General features: G+C 46.4%; 2 protein-coding genes and 1 pseudogene across 2 annotated transcripts in view; 2 read left to right on the top strand and 1 right to left on the bottom strand.

Moving 5' to 3' along the window:
- Positions 1-1,574, top strand: part of LOC148328380 (uncharacterized) — a 1,707-nt gene extending 133 nt beyond the window's left edge. The window contains exons 1-2 of the mRNA XM_088308961.1: positions 1-799; positions 1,118-1,574. The exon at positions 1-799 is cut by the window's left edge and continues 133 nt beyond it. Of these exons, the coding sequence (XP_088165087.1) occupies positions 1-799; positions 1,118-1,444 (1,126 nt within the window). The 3' untranslated portion in view covers positions 1,445-1,574. The remainder of the gene's footprint in view (positions 800-1,117) is intronic.
- Positions 1-24,430, top strand: part of LOC148328378 (putative peptidyl-tRNA hydrolase 2) — a 70,151-nt gene extending 45,721 nt beyond the window's left edge. Inside the window, exons 6-7 of the mRNA XM_088308962.1 lie at positions 23,394-23,508; positions 23,642-24,430. Of these exons, the coding sequence (XP_088165088.1) occupies positions 23,394-23,508; positions 23,642-23,728 (202 nt within the window). The 3' untranslated portion in view covers positions 23,729-24,430. The remainder of the gene's footprint in view (positions 1-23,393; positions 23,509-23,641) is intronic.
- On the bottom strand, positions 7,230-11,848 carry LOC148328379 (uncharacterized; annotated as a pseudogene).
- Positions 24,431-25,117: the final 687 nt, after the last annotated feature.

Raw genomic sequence — 25,117 nt, 5'->3', positions numbered from 1 at the left:
TTACTTTGAAATTGGCTTGAAATACAAAGAAATAAAATCAGTTCTGGATATTAAGCACGGTTTTCAAATAAGTGAAAGACATCTGAAGCGAGTGCTAAACAAAAAAGGATTATTTCGTCGTAAAACGTTCACTGACTTGGCAGTCCTGGTTGACTTTATTAGAGGTCAATTGCAGCACTCCGGACAGTTACACGGGTACCGATGGATGTACAGTAAATGCAGAGAACATGGACTTCGAGTCAGGAAAGAGGATGTTCGTCTGGTGCTGAAAGAGTTGGACCCGAGTGGAGTGTCCTTAAGGCAGGCAAGACGTCTGAGACGACAAAGCTACTTCTCTAAAGGGCCGAACTTTATTTGGCACCTGGATTCCTATGATAAAGTGAAGCCATTTGGAATTTGCATCAATGGGGCTATTGATGGCTTTTCAAGGAAAATAATGTGGCTCAATGCCTACACAACAAGCAGTGACCCGAAGTTGATTGGAGGTTACTACATGGGAGTTGTGCAGCGTTTAGGGGGTTGTCCTCGAATCGTTAGAGGTGATCTTGGAAGTGAAAATGGCCATGTCAAAGGCTTCCAGCGTTTCCTTGTCCCCATACCACCAGGAAGCACCCTTGACAGCTACTTGGATGGAGCCAGTACCGCCAATCAAAGAATTGAATATTGGTGGGGGTTTCTTCGCAGCCAGTGTATGGAGTTCTGGTTATCACTCTTCACAGACCTTAGAGACAATGGCTTCTTTGATGCTGGATTTCTGGACAAAAGCCTCCTGCAATTTTGTTGCATGGGACTTATTCAGGTGAGTTACTACATTCCAAAATAGTAATTTATTAAACGTGTATTTGTGCATATGAGAGTGTGTTAATGGAAATAACAAGGATAGGAAATAAAAAAGGATGGATAGGGGAAAGAACATGGTGGTACGTGTGTGTGGTGGGTTTCACACAGTGAATATGAAATGACCAAGATAAACAGAGATGGAGGAAAGGTGGGATGAAGGTGCGAGTGAGTGGCAAATAAGGAGAGAAAAGGGGCTTTATGCTGTAATTTCTTGCTCATTAAAATTTATTTGACTGTGTAGCTTTTCCTAAATCTATCTGCATATTATTTTCAACAGGATGAATTGGATGAGACTGCCCAAGTTTGGAACTCCCATCTCATTCGGCCCTCAAAGAACATAAATGTCCCCAGTGGTCGGCCCAACGTGATGTATGCTTTACCTGAACTTTATGGGACAAGGGACTTCCTCTCCCCTGTTGACAATGAACAAGTTCAACTGTGCAAAAACCAGTGTGTTTTTCGTAAGACCATGCCTTGTGATCCGGATGTATTTGTATTGTGTGCTGTGTTAATGGCCCAGTCTGATATGACTCTACCAAGAGATCCATATCAGGCTGTGAACTTGTATTTGTACCTCAAAGAGGCCATCACCGCAATTCTGTAATTCACAAGCATTACGTTTTCAGTGGCCATAAAGATTCATTGTTGGTGAAACTATTTTTCCTTCCTATCACCAATCATGCGAGTATGGTATCCATATTTTCTTTTACATTCAAATTAAAATATGACATACACTTTCTGTCTTGGTCACTGACTTCAGCCACAATTTCTGAACCTAACTGCATGTTAAATAATGTTTCTGCAGACAGCTGTTGTGGAATGCGCTATTTAAATAAAGTAGTATTGTATTATCCTAATTGAGATTTTAGAAACTTGCCTGTTAAAGGTGATGACATAATTGTCACTCCTTGCTTTGGTCAGCAGGTGGTGTCATGTGTTTAAAAAATGCAATATGTTACACTGAAATAGAACAAATTTTATTAGCAATCACAAATTCTGACAAACATCAATTTACCTGACAGAAAGGCAACGTTAGGATATCTGTTCACGAACAGCCTTTGGATGCAAATGGAATGGCAAGTGGAAAAACATGTCTCTTGTTTCTCGTAACAGAGCAAATATTTTTTTAACAATTTAGAATGTATGAACACTACATATCAACAGCAATTAACCATTCGACCCTTGATGGGCAACTCTGGGTCTTAAAAAAAAGTGTTGTGAGTCTTGGGACATCTTTTTTCCCCAATTATTATTTTTAATTATTATTTAGAAACTTCAACGGACCTTAATTAGGGAACTTTTGGGAATTTGGAGGGAAGCCGGAGTGCCTGTAGAACAGCCATGCAATCATCGGAAGAACAAGCCAACTTCACACACAAAAGGACCTCAAAATTGTGGAACGTGATGATCACTCGTACAACATGCCTTTTTCAAAGCTAAATTAATAAAATCAAATGTATATAACTGCAGCACAGGATGAGAAGTTATCACATCCACTTAAAAAGTTGCATGCTCAAATCCAGTCTTCAGCCTTCTGCGTGGCATTTGGCATGTTCTCTTGACCATGTGGGTTTTCTCGATCCCTGCAGCACAGCAACGTTCTGCACGGAGAACCTAATGAACCAACTGAAGGCTAGAGGACGAAAGACTCAAATCCTCCTGCAAACGAGTCATGAGCTGATAGGTTTGGAGGTAGGCAATTTGGAAGGTGAAACCTACCTTGAAATACCTAGGGCCTATACCCAGGAGAAGATACCAGTCTCAAAGCAGCACTTGCCCACTCAAAAGGATTTAAGGAGATGGCCGTATCTCAAGGATCTGAAATTGAAGAAAATCGACTCGGATATCGGCCTTCTCATTGGCATCAACATTCCAAAAGCACTGGAACCTTGGGACATCATCACCAGCCGAGATAACGGACCATATGCGGTAAAAACATTATTAGGATGGGTGGTTAATGGTCCACTCAAATCTTGCACCGCTAATGAAAGATGTGGACCTCCTGAAGTAACATCCAATCGCATTTCTGTTGCTAGTCTGGAGGAACTCCTCATCAGGCAATACAATCGGGATTTCTCTGAAAAGGAGTACGAAGGGAAAAGTGAGATGTCAGCTGAGGATAGAAGGTTCATGGATATCGCCTCGAGTTCGGTTACCCTCCAAGATGGTCAATACTCCTTACCTCTGCCTCTGCGCATTAAGGATATTATCATGCCCAACAACTACAAAATGGCAGAGGAGCGAGCCAAGAATTTGAAAAGAAAATTCGGAAGAGATCCAAACTACGCATTAGAGTATACCAACTTTATGAATGATGTAATCACAAAGAAGTATGCGGAGAAAGTGCCACAGAAACAGTTGCATCGAGAAGATGGCAAAGTTTGGTACATACCTCATCATGGGATCTATCATAAGCAGAAGGGCAAACTTCGAGTGGTGTTCGACTGTACCTCAACATACAAAGGCACATCTCTCAACAAAGAACTCCTACAAGGCCCCGATCTGACAAACACATTGATGGGTGTTTTGCTCAGGTTCCGACAAGAACCGATTGCGATTATGGGAGATATTGAGGCAATGTTCTATCAGGTAAAAGTTCATAAGGAACACCAAGATCTGCTAAGGTTCCTTTGGTGGCCTGGCTGCGACACCAGCCAGCCCTTGGAAGTGTACCGCATGAGAGTCCATCTCTTTGGTGCGGTATCATCACCCAGTATAGCAAACTTTGCTTTAAAGCAAACTGCAGAGGATAACCTCAGGAGATATGAAGAGGAAGTGACTGAGACCATTAAATCCAACTTTTATGTTGACGATTGCCTTAAATCCGTCCCAACAGTGAAAGAAGCTATTGAGATAACCATGGACCTCCAAGATGCTTGCTCACAGGGAGGCTTCACGCTGACAAAACTCGTTAGTAATAGCCGCGAGGTATTGGCGTCCATCCCTGAGGAGCATAGAGCAAAGCTAATTAAAGACCTAGACCTGGACAGAGAAAAGCTGCCATTCGAGCGGGCACTTGGGATACAATGGAACATCGAAAGTGATGTATTCACCTTCAAAACCACCACCAGAACCAGACCGCCCACTCGGAGAGGTATCCTCTCTGCGGTTAGCTCGGTCTATGACCCATTTGGATTCCTTTGCCCATTCATCCTGAAAGCCAAACAAATCCTCCAAGAGCTCTGTAGAGCAAAACTGGGCTGGGACGAAGCCATCCCAGTGGACTTCTCCAAGGCATGGCAGAGATGGGTCACTGAATTGGAGAGTCTGGGTTCATTTCAAGTTGACCGATGCATGAAGCCAAAATACTTTGGGGAGGTAATAGCTGTGGAACTACACCACTTTTGTGATGCTAGTGAGTTGGGTTATGGCACTGCGAGCTACTTAAGATATACTGATAGCATGGGAAAAGTTCACGTGGCATTTGTCCTGGGAAAGTCAAGAGTAGCACCACTAAAACAGATGACTATTCCCAGGCTGGAGTTGGCAGCTGCCACACTTGCCGTGAGGGTGGACAGAATGCTGAAGAAGGAGCTACAGCTTGCACTCACGGACTCTAATTTCTGGACAGATAGTACATCTGTACTGAAATATATTCGTAACCAAACCAAGAGATTCCACACGTACGTAGCCAACAGAGTGGCAATTATTCGTGATCTTTCTCAAGAGAAGCAGTGGCGACATGTAAGCTCGCAAGCCAACCCGGCAGATGATGCTTCACGTGGGCTGCATGTAAATGCATTCCTAAAATCATCAAGGTGGCTAATGGGGCCGGAATTCCTGTAGAAAAGGGACACAGATTGGCCGAAGATCCCAGATGACCTGGGGCAAATCGCCTCTGATGACCAGGAGGTGAAAAATGACATCACTGTGAACATCACACATGTAAAAGGAAAAAATCCAGTAACCAGACTAGTGGAGTATTACTCCTCTTGGGATCGTCTAAAGAGGGCTGTGGCCTGGCTTTCAAAGTTGAAAACACGGCTTCTTGTGCTTGGTGAGAGGAGAAAGGACCTCGCGAGGGCCAATCCAGGATTGACACAAGAGGAAAATTGTCTGGCAGCAGAGGATATAAAAGAGGCCGAAAAGGCCATTATCCAATTTGAACAGAGACAGCACTTTGGACAAGAACTTGACCTCTTGATGATGGGGAAAACTGTCAAACGAAACAGCCCTATCTGTAAATTGGATCCTATTGTGGATCATGGTATCCTGAGAGTGGGAGGGCGAATTAGTAAGATGGCAATGCCAGCAGAGCAAAAGAACCCAATTATCCTGCCCAAAGGTTCTCACATCTCTAAACTGATCCTGCAAAAGATCCACCAACAGGTTGGACACTCAGGAAGGAGTCACATGATTTCGAAACTACAAGAGAGATTCTGGCTCTCTTGTGCCAATTCTTCTGCAAGAAGGATAATTAAGAGCTGCGTTTTCTGCAGGCGTATGCAAGCAAAGGTGGAGGAGCAGAAAATGTCCGACCTTCCAGAAGACCGCCTCTTACCGGATCTCCCACCCTTCACCCATGTGGGTGTTGATTACTTTGGCCCATTTGACGTGAAGCGAGGACGTTCTCATGTGAAACAATGGGGAGTGATTTTCACCTGCTTGGTAAGCAGAGCCATCCACTTGGAAGTGGCTAGCCATTTGGACACCAACTCCTGCATCAATGCCTTGCGTCGCTTCATGTGTCGACGGGGACCAGTGAAGAGCATCCGGACAGACAATGGGACAAACTTTGTCGGGGCACAGAAAGAACTCAAGGAGGCTCTGAAAGGCTTGGACCATACAAGAATCCAAAGGGAGCTACTAAAGGACGAGGTTAAATGGACATTCAATCCCCCATTTGGAGCGCACCATGGAGGGGTTTGGGAAAGGTTGATCAAGCTTGTCAAGAAGATACTGTACTCAGTCTTGAAAGAACAAACGCTAGACGACGAGACTCTACAGACGGCATTATGCGAAGTTGAAGCTATCATGAATGATCGACCAATCACTGCTGTGTCGAGTGATCCAAATGATCTGGAGCCACTCACACCAAACCATCTTCTGCAGCTGAAGGCCCAACCTCTAATGCCAGCAGGACTATTCCAAAGGGGAGACCTCTACACACAGAGGAGATGGAGGCAAGTACAGTATCTTGCGGACCTTTTCTGGAAGAGGTGGATAAGAGAATATGTGCCCCTCATGCAACCAAGAAGCAAGTGGAATCATCCAAAACAAAACCTCAGTCCAGACGATCTAGTTGTCATCGTGGATGACACAGCACCAAGGAATTCATGGCTCATGGGCCGTGTGGTGAAGACGTTTCCTGGATCGAAGGGGCTTGTTCGAAGTGTACTCGTGAGAACCAAGACCAGCACTCTACAGAGACCGGTGGACAAGCTCTGTCTTCTTTTGCCAGCAGCGGACTGCGCTTGAAGCCTCGTCGACAGTCCCTACACATGCATGCACATATACACATTTTGCATACACCTAGGACTGACCGAAAGATAACACGGGCTGCTGGACACACTTGATACACACAAATAAGCACGAACTGCAAACATTTGCTTCATGAATTATGGACTATGCGCGTTTATTTAATAAATCATAGACTACGCACATTCCTTCATGAACTCTGAACTTCATGGACAAATACCCAAGACGAGTAATGATTTTGAAATGGATATATTCACGCTGTAAATTATTGTTTTGTGTTTGATTCTTTGCAGAAACTATCAATTGTTGGCCCCTTGAATTATTAGTTCAGGTAATTGATTTGCTATGGCATCACCAATTAGGGGCCGGAATGTTGGGGCCAGAATGAACATATAATTTGACACCACTGTTGCCTTACGGGGCACCGCAGTATGGAGGGTGCCCTCTGTAGACGAGGGATGGTGGTGTGACCTGTGAACCTTTAAGTTTCATGATTATTGCACCTGTGGGGGGAAGTGTGGGGCTTGGAGGACAGCGGAACAGTGTTTGACCAGATCACAACTAAAACAAACTATTATACGGATTAATTTCTTTGTAGTTTGGAATGGAGGACGTGGACGAATAATTTTGAGTCAAGCGCATGTGACAAACAAATGAACGTTAATCTTGTTTACATTAAATTGACAACTTGGATCGCCGCTCGTTCAATTGTGACTGCGTCTTTAACCCCGCACGAGTGGCTTATTTGGAAACAACGGAAGGCCACTACACCATGTGCTCCAACTTTCTCCCACATTCCTGGTCCTCGTCTGGTGAACAATCCACGATGAACCCCGCTTCTCACACAAAAATAAGATAGTGCTCCATCTAACATCGAACCATCATAAAAATAAGTGGAGCAGAAAATGTGGAAACTATGGCAGTGTATTAATGTACAAACAGAAAAGCCTGCTCTCTGCATGGTGTCAGATTTAAAGAATGTCCATTTCTAAGTAGTTACTGGACAGAATGTTGTCAAACTCTGTGCGGAATTCAGGGTAAGAGCTGTATGTGCATGGTACTTCAAGTGTGGCTCCACAGGTATGGGCAACAGACCTTCTGTTCAGTCCACTTTCACTATTGAAGCATACCAGAATGTTGTCAACACAGATGACAGAGGAACCAGTCCAGAAACGCAGGATTTTTTCAGCTTTGGTTTGATCAGCATTTTTTACATAACGTTGGAGATAGTTAAAGGTTGCTTGCTCTCCTTGAGACATCACCATCTTTGTTGTTTTAAGCAGTTGCAACACTTTTTTGCCTGTGGCCTTCTTGGAGTCATACAGGGACAACACACTTTGCTTATCTGGTAATTTGTGATGCACAAGTATCATTATTGTGGCGAAACAATCAAGTATAAACTTGGGCTCTTGTAGAAGGGCTTTATGAGCCATTGTTTGAATGGCAGGCTGTAAGCTAGTCTTTGGTGGGAGGAAATGGGAACCCATTCTTGAAAATACATCAAGCAAGTCCTCTTCATCACTTTCCTCTACTGTGCCCTGGAGGCCCTTCTCAACTGCTGATCTCTCAATGAGAGGAAGGTAGTTAAGGAATGATGATGTAAGGATGTCTACATCAACTGAGTCAATGCCATGGATGCAGGCTAACAAGAAAGCTTTTGATAGCCTCACTGGCATGACACCATGGTCTAATAACTCTTTCACCCAGATCCGGCCAACCGCTTGCCATTCAGCCTCACAAAAATCTGGCCTCAGCCTTGGAACCCGCTCTGTTTCCCCCTCACACTGTTCAAGAAATTTTTCCCAGAATGCAGTGGAACCTTCCCTTGACACGCCAGCATCATCAATAGCTTTTTCATTTACAAACTTAATCTTTAAATTGAATTCCATTATACTACTGTCCATAAACACTGACAAAAGATAATCAACAATCTTTATCCTACAAATTGATGCATACCATGTAGTCCTTGGATCGCTATGGTTGTCAGGTGAGGTTGTCGGGGACAGGAGACTGCTTGAAATTGAGAGCACGTCTTGCGTTTGATTTGGTCCACTGTCCTGAAAGAATAAACATTCAAACAACAAAAATACTGTTTAGTCAACAAAGCAAAGGTGAAATGTGAAATGAACTTTGACGATAATTGTGTGAGGATCAAAATAATGCCTGATCCTATGTGTCCTATAATGCAAGTAAAAACCTAACAATAATAATAATGCATCATATTTATATAGCGCTTTTCTGGACAACCAGACACTCAAAGTGCTCACAATGAATACATTATTCATGCACTCATGCATTCACACGATGGTGGTGTTAAACTACGTATTTGCCACAACTGCCCTGGGCAGGTTGACAGAAGCGTAGCTGCGAGGGTGCGCCTACGACCCCTCCCGACCACCACCAAACATTCACACCAAGCCATACATTAATGTGAGTGGCTGTGGAGGACACATGATTGGATGGAGTGGGAATCGAATGGTTGTACCTCTGACCTGGCCCCCACCTCCCAAAAACCAACAAAACTACTGTAAATAGTCAACTTAAAATTTATGTTAAGGATTAAAATTAAAGTGTTGCTTCAGATTACTTAACAACAAACATTTCCGAAATTATATTTTTGTTTTCAAGAAATTCACACCTTAAGCATTCTTGCAATTCTCTGGAAGTATGTTTTATATATGTGACGTCGCACAAAAACTGAATGCTGCTTCTCCATGATAATGTTCCCCTCAATCCCTGAAACTGTAAATGTAAACTGTAGGACCATTAAATGACAAAATACGATATTATATTACTTAACAGTTGTGTAAAATAAGTCAGTAGTTTAGAGAGTGTGTTTGGGGTAACTTGCAATGGAGCCTACCTGTGCAGTTTCCATCACCTCTTGTTGAGTGGACTGTCCAACTTGCGAAGGCAGGTCATTAGCAGCAGGAGGGAGAGGAGGTTGTGAAGCCTGTTCGGTCCCACCATACATCCCAGAACTCTGAAGAATTAATTGAACACAATGTATTAAATGACAAACGTATTATTCGTTAAACCTCAAGTTAATGGCCTTATCAAACAATTTATTACGCTGTTATTTACTGTATACTGAGTCTTTCTAAAATGGAATTTTACATATTTTTATAACCCCCCCAAAATCTCAATATATTTCAGAAAAAGAAAAGTATGACAGTATGAAATGTACAGACTTTAATTAGCAGATTATTCCACTCTTTCAAATGATTTAAAACCTGCATTAGTATTTCTACCTTACCCCAACAATTACTACAGACTCATCTTGATATATTCTCCCAAGGCTGTCCTCTGGATCCCATTCAACTGTATCTGCTTCTTCAAAAGTGTCGAGGGAGCTGGACTCCATCTCTGTTTGTGAGAATCCATTTGGAACTGCTCTGGTCATGTCCATAATTTCAAAGCAAGCATCAGGGAAGTATTTAGAATTTGGGAGATTAATCCAAACTGCATCCTGTCCGTTTGTGTTGATGTCTGACTCCTTCCCATGGCCAATGTTTGTTTCATTATTTGCTGTTGAGGTTGAAGAAGATGGTTGGGATTTTCGTGCCTCTTCTGCTCTCCCACTCTCAGAAAGTCCTCGTTGTTTGTTTAACCTTGCTTGTAATTGCAAACTCTGCAACAAATACAGTGAACTCTAAAACAATTGTCTGCAACAATTTAAAATCATCTAATGGTAAGCACTTTATTCTGATTAAATGCTGGGCAAACACTACAGATCAGGATAAAACACATTAGCAATAGTATTAAATAGCTGTGAATTTTCCCTCAGTCTTTGTGATGCATTTTTTAGCAAATATGTTCATTGTTGGCACACATGTTTTTGTTTTTTGAGTAGCAAAAAGACTTAACTTCTGTTTTACTTCAATCGAGAATAACAAATAATGCATCAACTGGCACAAACCTGTTCGCCTACGTCACTGTCAGATGAGTGTCCGTGATCCAGTACATTTCTATACAGATCACCTCCGTCAAGGTGAGATCCATCTTCATTCAACTGTGAAAGTCCTCCCTTCATGTTGGTGACAGATAAAGTATCTTCACTGTGTTCATCCACTTGACATGTGGAAGGAACCTCTTTTGTACAAATGTAAAATCTCAGCAGCTTCAGTTAGGTTTTTTCATAGTCTGCCAACCGTTTCATCTAAAGTACCGTATTTTCGCAGTCATAAGGCGCACTTAAAAGTCCCAAATCTTCCCCTAAACTAACACAGCGCCTTGTAAGGCGACTGCGCTCATTATATGGACAAAGTATTACTCGCGACCATCAACCCTTTTACTCATTGGGCTGTTCGGAGTGCATGTTAGCACACCCTGCTGGACAAAGTGTGAGTCATCTATGCTTCAAAGTGACCATGACTATACATTATGTGACTATGGTGTTTGGGTGATGGTGTGGGAGAAAGCTGGACAAAAGGGCAGCTGTCCACAATGTTGTAGTCTGTCTTATCATTTATGTTTTTGCAAGCAAGAAACGTCCCAGGTTTAGACAACAGACAAAAAGCCCAAAGCATAACAGCACATCTCTCTAAACAGCCATGCAAATCTCTCTAAACAGCCATGTGATTGGCTGAGTCTGAGTGGCTCCCAGAAGGCATTGCTCTAATGGCTCCCAAGAAGCCATTGCTATATCATTTTGTGTTATTTTTTTTTTCTTTTTGGTATATTGATGGCATGAGAGATACATGTTTTGTGTTAATCTTATTTCTTTGTTTCATTGTTTGCTTGTATGCTGAGGTTTTTTTTTTGGTTTTTTTTTAAACCGTGACTCTAAGGAGTGTGGTGACCAGTGAAGTCCCTCCCCTGACGTAGTCTTGTAGACTATTGCCATGATACCTATTATTGGTTAGAGTCATTGTTAATGATAGCGATTGTCAATGGTATCACTGTCTTTGAAATGTGGCGATTGCTTATGGTATTGAGGCAAAGTGAATTGCCATGTGCTGAGTCAGCGCGAGCAGCTGAGCTATTGCTATGCTAAAAGCAGCTGAGCTAGCGCCTTGTAAGGCGGCGCGCCCAGTGTGTGCTTCAAAGACAGAAATAGCACCCTCAACAGGTGTTGCGCCCTTTGAGGCAGCGCGTCCTATGACTGCGAAAATACGGTAATCTGATTTCTTTTAAAGTCACATACCTCAAAAGTAAAGTCACCAACTGATCCTTTGGTTGAGCTTCCATCTGGGAAAAATAACTCTTTTCCCAATTCCAAAATCTGAGCAACAGTTGCTGTTTTTTCCATAATGGCATGCCTTGTTCCTCCACCATTGGTTGTCCTAACTTGATGATATTCATTGCCATAAAAATGGAGCCATCCTATTTCAATCTTCCTGCAACTCTTTTCCGCAGAAAATCTTTTTTCTCTTGCCATTCCCCTGTCGTGGTTTTGGAGCACACCTGGACTTCCACTCAGTACACCTTTTTTCCTTGATCTTATTTTGTCCCTTAATGTCTGGATGAGAGTTTCATTATCAGCACTGGGCATTTTCTGTCGACAAAAGCAAAGGACAGCTACTCGATCACCGTAGGAAGTGATATATTTGCCCAATTGCTCGTCAGTCAAAAGGGAAATTACTGCCATGTCAACCTGCAAATATGAAATATGAGAATACTTAAATAAAAATACTTAATAACGTATTTTGTATATATAAGTAATGGCACACAGCAGTCATAATTAAATGTATTCAATATTAAACATCTGGAAGTGGCAGCACATTTACTATTTTTGTAACGTAGTTTTTAATTTGTGTTAAATATCTTCAATACTATAAGTGTCGCGGTTCCCTGAACCGTGTGGGAAGGAAGGAGGACCCAAAGGCGACAGGTGAGGGGGTAACAGGGTTTATTAAGGAATGGAGTGGGGGAGCGAGCTGGGGAGAATCCACCACCAGGCGGGCGTCGGCGGGGACAGCGTCGAGTGACGCCGACGTGCAGGTGCCGGGTGGCACGGACGAGAGTGCGGCAGAGCGGGGCGCGCCGGGAGGCGAAGTCGGGCTGGCGAGGTAGCGTGAGGCACGGTGGAGCGGAGAGCGCTGGCGGGATGCGTGCCGGGCAGGATCTCGGAGGCGCTGGCGTGCTGAGCGGGACCAGACGGGTTCAGGTCGGCTAGAGGGGGGAACAGGAAGAGCAGGGGTCAAGCAGGCACGAGAGCACGACGAGTCAGGCGATCGGGAAGCAGGACGAGACATGAGCCAGTACCACGTGAGGTGACGAGATAATCCGGCGTCGGACTCCTGGCGTGGCTGGTTCTTATGCAGGGCGCTGATTGCCGGCAACGAGCTGCAGGTGCGCCGGAGCCGACGCCCACTTTCTCCGGAGGAGGGCCTGGCTGGGTGGATCGCGAACCTGTAAATAATCAGAACTGCCACGCCCTCCTCCCCGACCCGAACCGTCACAGTACCCCCCCCCTAACGGACGCCTCCTGGCGTCCTACCCGGCTTGTCCGGGTGGAGTGCGTAGAACTCCCTGATGGGGGCGTCGGTCACGAAAAGTTTCCGCGAGATCCAGGAACGCTCCTCCGGACCGTAGCCCTCCCAGTCCACTAGGTACTGGTAGCCCCGGCCCCGGCGCCGCACGTCCAGGACCTTTGCCACCGTGTAAGCCGGGTGGTCGTCTATTATCAGGGGGGGTGGGGGGGGTAAAGCCGGAGGGCTCAGAGGGCTGGAGGATACCGGTTTGAGGAGGGAGACATGGAACGTAGGGTGAATTTTCAGGGAGTCGGGAAGCTTGAGTCGAACAGAGCACGGGTTAATAATTTTCTCGACGGGAAAAGGACCGATAAAGCGAGGGGCCAGCTTACGAGACTCGACTTGGAGGGGAAGGTCGCGTGAGGAGAGCCACACCATCTGGCCAGGCACGTAGTCCGGGGCTGGGGACCGGTGGCGATCAGCCAGTCGCTTGGTCCTCTGGGCTGTTCGGATGAGAGCGGCCCTCGCCTCGGCCCACACCCCCCGGATCCGGCGGAGGTGCTCCTCAACGGATGGGATGGCCACGGTATGCTCCTGGTCTTTGAAGAGAGGTGGTTGGTAACCAAAACAAACCATGAAGGGAGACATACCTGTGGCCGTGGTGGAGAGGGAGTTGTGGGCGTACTCGACCCAGGGTAGTGCGTCGCTCCAAGAGTCCGGGTTGCGGGCCACCACGCATCGGAGGGCGGCTTCCAGGTCCTGGTTGGCCCGCTCCGTCTGGCCGTTGGATTGGGGGTGGTAGCCCGAGGAGAGACTGGCGGTGGCCCCGACTGCCCTGCAGAACTCCTGCCAAACTTGTGAAGCGAACTGGGGGCCCCGGTCGGACACGATGTCCTCCGGGATGCCGTGGGGTCGGAACACGTGTTGGGTGATGAGTTTGGCTGTCTCAAGCGCGGTGGGCAGCTTGGGCAGGGGGACGTAGTGAACGCATTTGGAAAACCGGTCGACCAGGGTGAGGATGACGGTGTGTCCGTTGGACGGAGGGAGGCCGGTGACAAAGTCTAGGGCGACGTGCGACCAGGGACGGCTCGGGATAGGCAGGGGCTGGAGGAGGCCGGCCGGGACCGCGTGGGAGGCCTTTCCGCGGGCGCAGACGGAGCAGGCTCGCACGAATTCCCGGGTATCCTTCGCCATCCGGGGCCACCAGAAGCGCTGCTGGAGGAAGCGGAGAGTGCGTGCCACCCCCGGGTGGCAGGTGAGTGTGGATGAGTGCCCCCATTGCAGAACCTGTGACCGCACGGTGTCGGGAACGAACAGGCGGTCGGAAGGGACTGGGCGCGGGTCCGGTTGCTGCTCCTGAGCGTTGCGGACGACCTGCTCGATGTCCCAGGTGGCCGCTCCCAGTAGGCAGGCCGAGGGAAGAATGGGCTCCGGAGCGTCAGGGCTGGCGGGGGGCGAGAACTGACGTGAGAGGGCGTCCGCCTTCCCATTGTTCGAGCCGGGGCGGAAGTAGAGGGTAAAGTTGAACCGGCTCAAGAACAAGTTCCAGCGTGCCTGGCGGGGGTTGAGTCTTTTGGCGGATTGCAGGTATGCCAGGTTCTTGTGGTCGGTCCAGACCAAGAAGGGGGTCGAGGTGCCCTCGAGCCAGTGCCGCCACTCCTGGAGAGCCCATACCACCGCGAGGAGTTCCCGGTTGCCCACGTCGTAGTTTCGCTCGGCGGGGGACAGGCGCCTGGAAAAAAAAACACACGGGTGGACTACCTGGGTACCGGGATCCCGCTGGGAGAGGACGGCCCCCGCCCCGGTGTCGGAGGCGTCCACCTCCACGATGAACTGGAGAGAGGGGTCTGGGTGCCGGAGTACGGGGGCGCTGGTGAAGGCCTTCTTCAGGTGGGTGAAGGCCTGGGCGGCCGCCTGGGTCCACTGGAATGTGGTGGCTGTGGACGTAAGCGCGGTGAGTGGACTGGCGACCTTACTGTAGTCCCGGATGAAACGGCGGTAGAAGTTTGCGAATCCGAGAAAGCGTTGGAGCTCCTTCCGGGTGGTGGGCTGGGGCCACTCCGCCACGGCCTGGATCTTGGCCGGGTCGGGACGAAGTTGCCCCCGGGCGATGATATAACCCAGGAAGGGCACCGAAGGGACGTGGAACTCGCATTTCTCGGGCTTCACGTAGAGGCGGTTCTCCAGGAGGCGCTGGAGGACCAGTCGGACATGCCGGCGGTGATCTGCGAGAGAGCGGGAGAATATGAGGATGTCGTCGAGATATATGAATACGAACCGGTTGAGCATGTCGCGGAAGACGTCTGTCATGAGAGCCTGGAAGACGGCGGGGGCGTTGGTAAGTCCGAAAGGCATCACCAAGTACTCGAAGTGCCCCAATGGTGTGTTGAACGCCGTCTTCCACTCGTCCCCCTCCCTGATGCGGACCAGGTGGTACGCATTCCGTAAGTCCAGTTTCGAAAAAATCTGGGCCTCACATAGAGGTTCGAACGACGGGTCGATGAGGGGAAGCGAAGACTTGTTTTTGACAGTTATCTGGTTTAGGGGTTTGAAATCGATGCAGGGGCGGAGCGAGGCGTCCTTCTTCTTAACAAAAAAGAAGCCCGCGCCCAGGGGAGAAGACGAGGGGCGGATGAGACCGGCCGCGAGCGACTCACGGATGTACGTCTCCATGGACTCCTTCTCTGGCCTGGAGATGTTGTAGAGGCGGGTGTTGGGCAGGGGGGCCCCCGGGAGGAGATCGATGGCGCAGTCGTACGGACGATGGGGGGGGAGGGTACGGGCAAGGTCCTTGCTGAAGACCTGCGCCAGGTCGTGGTAGTCCGGGGGGACGGAGGAGACGTCAGGCGGAGGGGGGGGGGGGGAAGCGTAGAGGAAGGGGCCGGATCCGCTGAGCGCAGGCAGTGGGAGTGGCAGAACTCACTCCATCCGGTCAGCACGCACCTCCTCCAATCGATGGCGGGGTTGTGGGTCTGGAGCCAGGGGAAACCTAAGACCAGGGGGACCTGGGGAGAGTGGATCAGAAAGAGCCTGATGGACTCCCGGTGGTTACCCGAGACGATGAGGGTCAGGGGAGCGGTCTGCTGGGAGACCCGAGCGATGAGATGCCCGTCCAGCGCGACCACCCTTCGGGGGGACAGAATGGGCTCCATGGTGATGCCGAGCTGGCGGGCTAGGGTCAGGTCCAAGAAGCTGCCGTCGGCCCCCGAGTCGACCAGCGCGGTGACCGAGAGGGGGGTGTGTTGACCAAGCAGCCGGGCGGAGATCGACATCCGGGAAGAAGAGCCAGAAGCGGATACCAGCAGGCTCGGCGTTGGGCTCTCCGTCAGCGACGAGCCTGCTCTTTTGGTTTATTGGGACAGTGGATCAAGAAGTGGCCGGGGAGGCCGCAATACAGGCAGAGCTGATGGGACCGGCGGCGCTGGCGCTCCAGAGGGTCCAGAGTAGTTCTTCCTACCTGCATAGGCTCCTCCGCGCCGGTGGATAGCTGAGCTGGCGACGGTGAGCGAACCTCGGGTCGGGGAATGGCTGCCCGGACGGCGACTCTGGAGGGGCGTCGGGACCGATCGGCCTGCCGGTCCCGCAAGCGGTGGTCCACCTTGATGGCCAGGGCGATTAATTCCTCGAGAGTCGTGGTTTCGTCGCGGACCGCCAGCTCGTCCTTGAGGGCGTCGGTCAGCCCGTTCAGAAACGCCTCGCGGAGAGCCGGCTCGTTCCAACGGCTCTCGTGGGCCAGGATGCGGAATTCCACAGAGAAGTCGGCCGCGGAGCGGGAACCTTGTCGGAGGGAGAGGAGTCGGCGGGACGCCTCGCGCCCCTGCACCGGGTGGTCGAAGACACGGCGTAACTCCTGGCTGAAATCCGCGTAAGTGGACATCGCCGGCGACGCCGCCTCCCACAGTGCGGTTGCCCACTTGGCGGCGCGGCCGCGAAGCAAGTTGATGGTGTAGGCGATCTTGGCACGCTCGGTAGCGTAACTGTGGGGCTGAAGGTCGAAGACCAGGGAGGTGCTGAGCAAGAACTGGCTACACGAGCCCAAGTCCCCGGAGTAGGGTTCGGGAGTAGGAACGTGGGGCTCTCGACCGCCCGCGTAAGGCAACGCGGCGGCCGGGGGAGCCGGGGTCGTGTCCCTGGGGAGGTTGGGGGGGGGGGGGCGAGTGAACCCACCTGGTTAGAGAGGTGCGAGAGCTGGTGTTGGATGGCCTGGAGGGAGCTCGGAACTTCCTGCAGCATCCGCTCGTGGCGCTCGAGCACGCTGCCCTGGTGGGCGAGCGCTTCTCCCAGGGGTTCCGAGGTCGCGGGGTCCATTAACTTGGCCGGATTATTCTGTCGCGGTTCCCTGAACCGTGTGGGAAGGAAGGAGGACCCAAAGGCGACAGGTGAGGGGGTAACAGGGTTTATTAAGGAATGGAGTGGGGGAGCGAGCTGGGGAGAATCCACCACCAGGCGGGCGTCGGCGGGGACAGCGTCGAGTGACGCCGACGTGCAGGTGCCGGGTGGCACGGACGAGAGTGCGGCAGAGCGGGGCGCGCCGGGAGGCGAAGTCGGGCTGGCGAGGTAGCGTGAGGCACGGTGGAGCGGAGAGCGCTGGCGGGATGCGTGCCGGGCAGGATCTCGGAGGCGCTGGCGTGCTGAGCGGGACCAGACGGGTTCAGGTCGGCTAGAGGGGGGAACAGGAAGAGCAGGGGTCAAGCAGGCACGAGAGCACGACGAGTCAGGCGATCGGGAAGCAGGACGAGACATGAGCCAGTACCACGTGAGGTGACGAGATAATCCGGCGTCGGACTCCTGGCGTGGCTGGTTCTTATGCAGGGCGCTGATTGCCGGCAACGAGCTGCAGGTGCGCCGGAGCCGACGCCCACTTTCTCCGGAGGAGGGCCTGGCTGGGTGGATCGCGAACCTGTAAATAATCAGAACTGCCACGCCCTCCTCCCCGACCCGAACCGTCACAATAAGAGCATTAACAGTGCAGCTAGACTAGATAGAAATGCTGGCTTTACCCCTCCCCCAGTTAAGTTCACACTGTATTTTTACCTCTATGTTACTAAAAAATAGTTACTAAAATAATAGTCAATCAAATTTATGCTTTTCTTGCCACTCAAGAGGTAAACAGTTTGCACGCTAGTATTATGCAAAACAGAAAGTTAACAGTAGGGACCCATATTGCTATTATTAAGGAATTATGTTAGAGTGAATTGTATGTACCTTGTCGCTTTTCATGCGCATAATGTCACCGTGAGGGACATCTCTTGACCGCAAGAAACGTTCCAAGCCCTCCTCCATTATTTGTGCCGCCTCCAACGTACTGTCGTCTCTTGAACAGCGCAAAGTTTGCGAGGGAACGCAAAGTTTTTTTTTCTCTCTTCCGTGTCCCCTAAGGGGCTCCGTAGATTCCTAAGGCTAAAGTGCAGCACAGTCTAGTTTTATCGCCAGATTATGTCCATTAATACGCAGGCTAGCGCTGCATGATGTATTGAAATATGCTCGACATCGAAGTTCAACCTAGTACCATTATCTAATCGCAAGATAGTTTTTTTTTTTTTTTTTATATATATAGTTTTTCTTTTTCAACCCCCTTTGGTGTTTGAATGACAGATGTATTAGCCAACCGGAATTGTCGATGCTCGGGTCTTAATAGCTCTGGCTAATCAGTGTTGTTGTCTTATAAAAGTTAGTCTGCGCTCCGGTGTCGACAGTCAGCACAGGGTGTATGGGGCCATTATTGGAGCAAAACCATTTAAAAATGTTTATTTCAATCCACAAATGTGTAAAAACAATACATACCTGTAACCTACAAATGTGTACATTGATTTGTATGCGCAAACACATTGACAAATGCGTACAGAAATCCGTAAGCGCGCAATCTGTAAACACTGGGCCTTTTGATTGGCTGCGTTCTTACATGTGACTTTTGCTCCTGTCCTGCCGTCCATGAGTCACAAATGCGTGTGGCGATTTGCAAATGTGCATCTGGAGACTTGTGTGGGGCTCCGTAACTACACATTCAGACCACACAGGGACACTCACGTGCCTTTTTTTAAAAATCTTTTTTTTTTTTTTTAAATAAGACAACACAGAGGCATACGGAAGAGGATTAGAGCCATGAAGGGAAGGGAAAGGTTGAAAGGATTCTCACTTCAAAGTGAGAATTCTGACTTTACCTTTTTTCAAACCTCTTCCGTAGAGGCAAGATCCGTAAAGAGTTTCCATTCAAACTTCTGTCAAAAGTGCCAAATCTGAACCATATACCATGTTTGAATGGCCTTAATCGGCCAACTTAAACCATACTTTGGAGAAGTCGATCACGCCAAACTTTTCATGATTATTTTTGTTGCGTTTGCTGAAGAGTTTGTGGTAGCTGGTCTGCTACATGGTCATTCAAATTTTCACCCCACACTCTGTGTACTTCATGCTAACAAAGCACTTTGTGCTTTGGGATTGTGGCTTAACATCTCAAACAACGTGCTGTTATATGTTTTAAGGCTCGGTATGTTTGTTTTTTGCTGTCCCCATCCAGTTTTTTCTCTTCCGGAAAAAGTGACAGCCTTATTTCATTAATATTAATTTGTTATTTGAATATAAAATGAGTGCAATAATGTGGTGTCGCTGAGTAATGTGATAACAATTATCACTATGAAAATTTACTAGAATGCATGATATGAAGCGTAAAATATATAAATATATATATAGATATTTGTAATCATCTGTTTTATTTGGTCATTGAAAATGTTTTCTCATGAACATGACATGACATTAGCACTAAAATGATTGGGACCCTAAATTTATTTTAAAATATGTGTGCGCGATGTGCATTGTTGAACAGCTACTGCTAAATAATAAATTTTGTGAATGTTATTCTTTGAAGCATTTATTTTAAATATATTTAAAGTTAGACACACACAGCCCCTGTAAAGTTATTGACAGAATTACCGTATTTTCACGACCATAAGGCACACTTTTAAGTCCCAAATCTTCCCCAAAACAAACGAGGTGCCTTGTAATGCGACACGCCTATTATATGGAGTGAGCATCTCTCTCGACCATTGAGCCTTTTCCCCTAGGGGTATTTCAGAGTGCATGTTAGCACACCCTGCTGGCCAAAGTCTGAGACATCTATGCTTCAAATTGACTGTGTCAAATATAGGGGTGGGAAAAAAAATAGATATTGCAATAAATTGTTCCTAACTCTGTCGCAATAAATACTCGATAGCCTGGCGGCAATATCGATATTTCAAAACAACACACATAATGGATTTACCTCGTCATCACCGTCCGTATTTAATCTCTCCTGTCCTGTCTGTGGGGGCGCTAATGCCGCAAACGGTTGTAAAATTGCCGGGATCAGCGGAAGTGTGAAGAATTTACAATAGAAAAAGAACTCATGCAAGAATGGCGGAAAACCCAGAAAAACAAATCAAGTTTCAAGAGTTTCCACTCGAAAGTGTGGAGACACTTCGCTTTTTACGGAACCGGTGATGGGAGAACACTGGATAAAGAGTATGCAATCTGCAAGAACTGCTTTGCAAAGGTAAAATATAACATCAACACTACGAATCTGCAAAGCCACCTCGTTCGCTATCACGGTTACTACTCGCAGGTGATAAAAAAAGGCGAACCAAGACAGCTGACAATCGCAACTGCTTTTAAAGCAAAGTTTCCCTTTGGTGTGCTCTTACGTCTGAGCATGTTGCTCAGTTAGTGTTCCTCAAAAAGAATATGCCTTGATGTTTCCACTGGGCGGGTTAACGTAAAGCACTTTAATGACAGTTGATACTGACATTCCAGGTTCAGAAAGCAGTGCAGTGTCTTGGTTTACATAAAACATGTTATTGTTTGTGCACTTTAATTCGTCCAGCTGTAGCTACAGTGTTAAGACTCAGCGGCAGTGAGGTACTTTGCAAATGCACCTTTCTTTGTACTTTGTACACATATTGGCATTGAAAAAAAAATTTGATGTTTTTATTTTTATGGCCATTTTTTTCTTTTTTAGTCACATATCTCGTGATATATTGTTGAAGAGATTTCTAATGATATATTGAATAACGTAGACATTGTGTATTGTGATATTATCGTTATCGTGGCCCACATGTCGTCATAGTATCGAATCGTGAGTTACCCGTATCGTCCCACCCCTAGTCAAATACATTAGGTGAATATGCTTTTTGTGTGATGGCGCAAGAGAAAGCTGGACAAAAGGGCAGCTGTCCACGATGTTGTAGTCTGTCTTATCATTCATGTTATTGCAAGCAAGAAACATCACAGGTATAGACACCAGACTGCAAAAATGTAAAAAAATAAAAATAAAAACATACTGCCCAAAGCCACACCACTCATATCTCTCTAAACAGCCATGTGATTGGCTGAGGCTGAGAAGAAGCCATTGCTCATTGCTGTATTATTTATTTTGGGGATATGAATGGCATGAGTGATGCATGTTTTGTGTTAATTTTATTTCTTTTTTTCATTGTTTGCTTGTATGCTGAGATATTTTTGGTTTTGATTTGAAACCGTGACTCTCAGGAGTGTGGGGACCAGTGAAATTCCTCCCCTGACGTTGTTGAATCGATGTCTTGCCATGACATCTCTCATTGGTCTGAGGTGATGTTACTGACAGTGATCCCTTAATTGCATGAGTGCTGGCATGCGCGAGCCAGGCATGCGCAAGCCAGCATCCGCGAGCGAGCATGCGCGAGAGAGCATGCGTGAGCCTGCATTGCGCGAGTGAGCATGTGCGAGAGTGCATTGCGCGAGCCAGCATGTGCGAGGCCTCGTAGTGCGGCGCGCCCAGTCTAAGTATTAAATACAGAAATAGCACCCTCAACTAATGTTGCGCCCTTTGGTACAGCGCGTCTTTTGGTCGTGAAAATACGGTATTTAAAATAGGAAAGTTAAAAAATATTTCAGGAAGGAAGACAATAAAACCCAATTTTACTCTGCCACTACATCCATCCATCCATCTTCTGTACCGCTTCTCCTCACTAGGGTCGCGGGGAGTGCTGTAGCCTATCCCAGCTATCTTCGGGCAGTAGGCGGGGGACACCCTGAACTGGTTGCCAGCCAATTGCAGGGTACACAGAGACGAACAACCATCCGCGCTCACACTCATACCTAGGGGCAATTTAGAGTGTTCAATCGGCCTGCCATGCATGTTTTTGGAATGTGGGAGGAAACCGGAGTACCCGGAGGAAACCCACGCAGGCACGGGGAGAACATGCAAACTCCACACAGGATGGCCGGAGCCGGGATCGAACCCACGCCCGATGCTGTCTCACTGTGAGGCCATCGTGCTATCCAGTCGGCCACCGTGCCGCCTCTGCCACGACAGTTAGTACTTCAACATGTGGTGTTATGTGTTAATATTTGTTGAATGTTTTTATTCTTCTTAAAAAACGCAACAGTCTCAAAAATTTAATTAACCACCAGTAATTCATGACGAAGCAACAGGGCAAGTACTTTTTCATACACACCCAGCTAGCTTTGAATGGTTAATAAATACAATAATAATCTCAAAGCTGCATTTTTGTTGATTTGGTTGTCTTTGTAAGGCTTTCCCCAATCTGATATTGATATTGGATATTGGTTCGATATCAGCAAAAATAAATAGATAAATATTGTATTATATCGTCGACATCCAAAGTCTGCAATATTAGCACTCATGTACAAGCAGCCACTCCTGTTCTTCTATCCAGCATTATCTGGATTTTACTATGCAGAGTCCATGTGATCAAAACAAATTTAGCACATCAAAGAGTATATATATTTTTTATTTTCTTTATTGGGATTATTTGTCAGGGTTCTTTAATTTATTTTATTCAAGTGCGGTCTATTCTCATGTTTGAGGTTGAAATTTATATAACCCCAATGTTTGGAATAAATGGGTCATATTTCTCCACATTTCCTGTAGCTGACGATTCCTTGTTTGAAGAGTATCACTTGATCAAGTCTCTCCTTTTTCATAGACATTTTATACAAAAAACGAAGTAAAAATCATGTATCATTCCGGATGGAATCGGATCAATATTGGAATCTGACTGTCCTACAGGCTGCAATATCATTGTGTCAGAAGTGAAAAAGCTGGATCGGGACACCGTTAATCTTTGTCTGATATAATCCTAAAAATGAATTTCACAAGAGGACAAATACTTTTTTTCACGGCACTATAAAGAGTTTCTTTGTATCGAGATTCTCTTCTTGGTGACTAACAAACATTACGACATCATTGGTCACACTACCAAAAAATCCATTGCACTAACTATTCTCTTATTTATCTAATTTATATATCTATCTGAATTATTGTTCTATTGCACTGGAGAGGGGAGCTCTCTAATCTCGTTGCAAACTTGAGTACAATGACAATAAAGGGATTTCTGATTCTGATTCTGAAACACCAGTGTGCCAAATGACAAAATTTGTGGCTGAAAGTCTGAAGATTGGTTTGAAATGATCATGAGTGTTACAATGACAAAGCAAGGCAAGTTTATATAGTACCATAGATTGGTGAAAATAAGAAATATTATATTTTGGTTTATGAAGAATCAGTGGACAGTGGATTAAGTGTTCAGCCCATATTTTAAGTTATTGACTGATTAAGCTGATCTACGGTATTCACGAGATTTGCTCCAAACTTTACCAGCATTGAAAAAAAATAAAATTTTTAGTCTTTGATACGAGCAAGAATCTTAAAATATCCATCTAACCAGATTTTTTTTTTTACAATAGAGCCAAGAAGATTGTGGTTCAGGGTCGCAATGTGGCTCATCTTTTAGAGCTTCAAGCCCATGCCATGAGTCTCAGGCTGCCCACGTATCTGGTCCAGGATGCAGGGCTAACCCAGGTGAGCAAGACGCGTGGGCATGCATGTGAGATTGCTGAGTGATTTTGTTCATGTCTTTCTTGCCAACGACTTGGTTTGCTGTGAAGACAATCCCATTCCCAATGCTAAAACAGCCCAATTTGTCTTTGGTTAGGTGGCATCTGGTTCCCATACTGTCCTGGCTATTATGGGCGAGGAGGACATAGTGAATAATGTCACTGGTAGTCTCAAACTGCTCTGATGGGCTCAAGACCACCTCAAGAACCAATGCATCTGTGATGCCTGAAAGCATCAAACAGCGCAGCATTTAGAAAGCTAGTGTGTAACCTTAAAAAATTAACAAGGAAAATGTTTTTGTTTCCTTTAACTGTATGGGTTGTTTTGCTGAGCATTGTGAGTTGAAGAGGGGAGAGAGAAATTCTTTCACAGTGAACTAGTCTCCAGGTTTTGGCTTTAGGTCTTGTTTTGCATGTCTTACTCTCATTCCAAATGATAAATACCGTCACTATTTGATTTTTCTTTCAGTTTAAAACAGCCTTGTTACTTTGATAGAGAGAGGGTAATGTAGGTATAATTATTAAGGATGCTGACAAACTCTACCAGATTAGGTATTTCTGTGCAAATTGGCCACCTACTACTGAAATGTAAACAATTATGTCTTTACTGTAAATGCAAACTTTTTCCCCCAAAGATATTGGAAAGTCAAAATTAATTAGTATACTTGGCGTGGTCCTAAGTGGTTTTAATATGCATGGTTGTCTGTCCAAACTTAAAACTGTACAGTTACTGTGTCTGAGTTCTTAATGCTCATCTTAGGTTTTCCTATTAAAGAAGAACATTTTTTTGTCGTAACTAATGGAATTCATTTTTTATGTTAATGTGCATGTCCTACAGACTGTATTATTTATGGTTTGTGTATGGGTTAATAAATTCTCATCATTAATACGGATCAGTTTTTATCATGAATATGAAACACTCTTGCACCCTAATCCACAGAAAGATGTTGTTCAAAGGCTGATGTATTGTCATGATATGCCTTTTGCAAATTACTGGCTTGCTCACATTAGCTTGTTAAATAACACGCATGTTATATGAAAGTTACGCTTAAAGTTAGCTTCCCATACCCTCTTGCTACAGTTAAATTATTAAACAATGCACTAAATTTCTTACCATGTATGTTAAACTACTATTGAATTTTTACGGCATGACTCAATTATGCATTTCTTTTCTTACAGAAGTGACACAATTTGTTTATGCATCACAAATTGAAAGAAAAAAAATCCATGGAATTGAATATCCTTGAGCGTAATTAATCAGAATGATGGCTCTTTTAAATATCTAATACATACGCAATGTCCTGTGTTAAATACGTGATTCTCCAACAAAAACTGATGGGGAAAATGTGCGCACTTGTACGGAAGCTTTTTAAAGACTGACAGTGCTTCGATTTCTGGATCATCTCATGCGTCTATGTCTCTTATTGTGACAATACGCATTAAGTGCATCACCTTGAAAAAAATGGATTTACTTAAAGGAATATCCAGCCGTTATGGCCCATTTTTCAGTTATTAAATTACCGTATTTTTACGGCCAAAAGACGCGCCGTATCAAAGGGCGCAGTACCAGTTGA

The sequence above is a fragment of the Idiotropiscis lumnitzeri genome, chromosome 11, assembly GCF_059441095.1.
Source record: "Idiotropiscis lumnitzeri isolate Australia: NSW breed Sydney's pygmy pipehorse chromosome 11, RoL_Ilum_1.0, whole genome shotgun sequence".
In the NCBI taxonomy this organism is placed as follows: domain Eukaryota; kingdom Metazoa; phylum Chordata; class Actinopteri; order Syngnathiformes; family Syngnathidae; genus Idiotropiscis; species Idiotropiscis lumnitzeri.
This window is presented reverse-complemented; position numbering and strand designations above follow the sequence as displayed.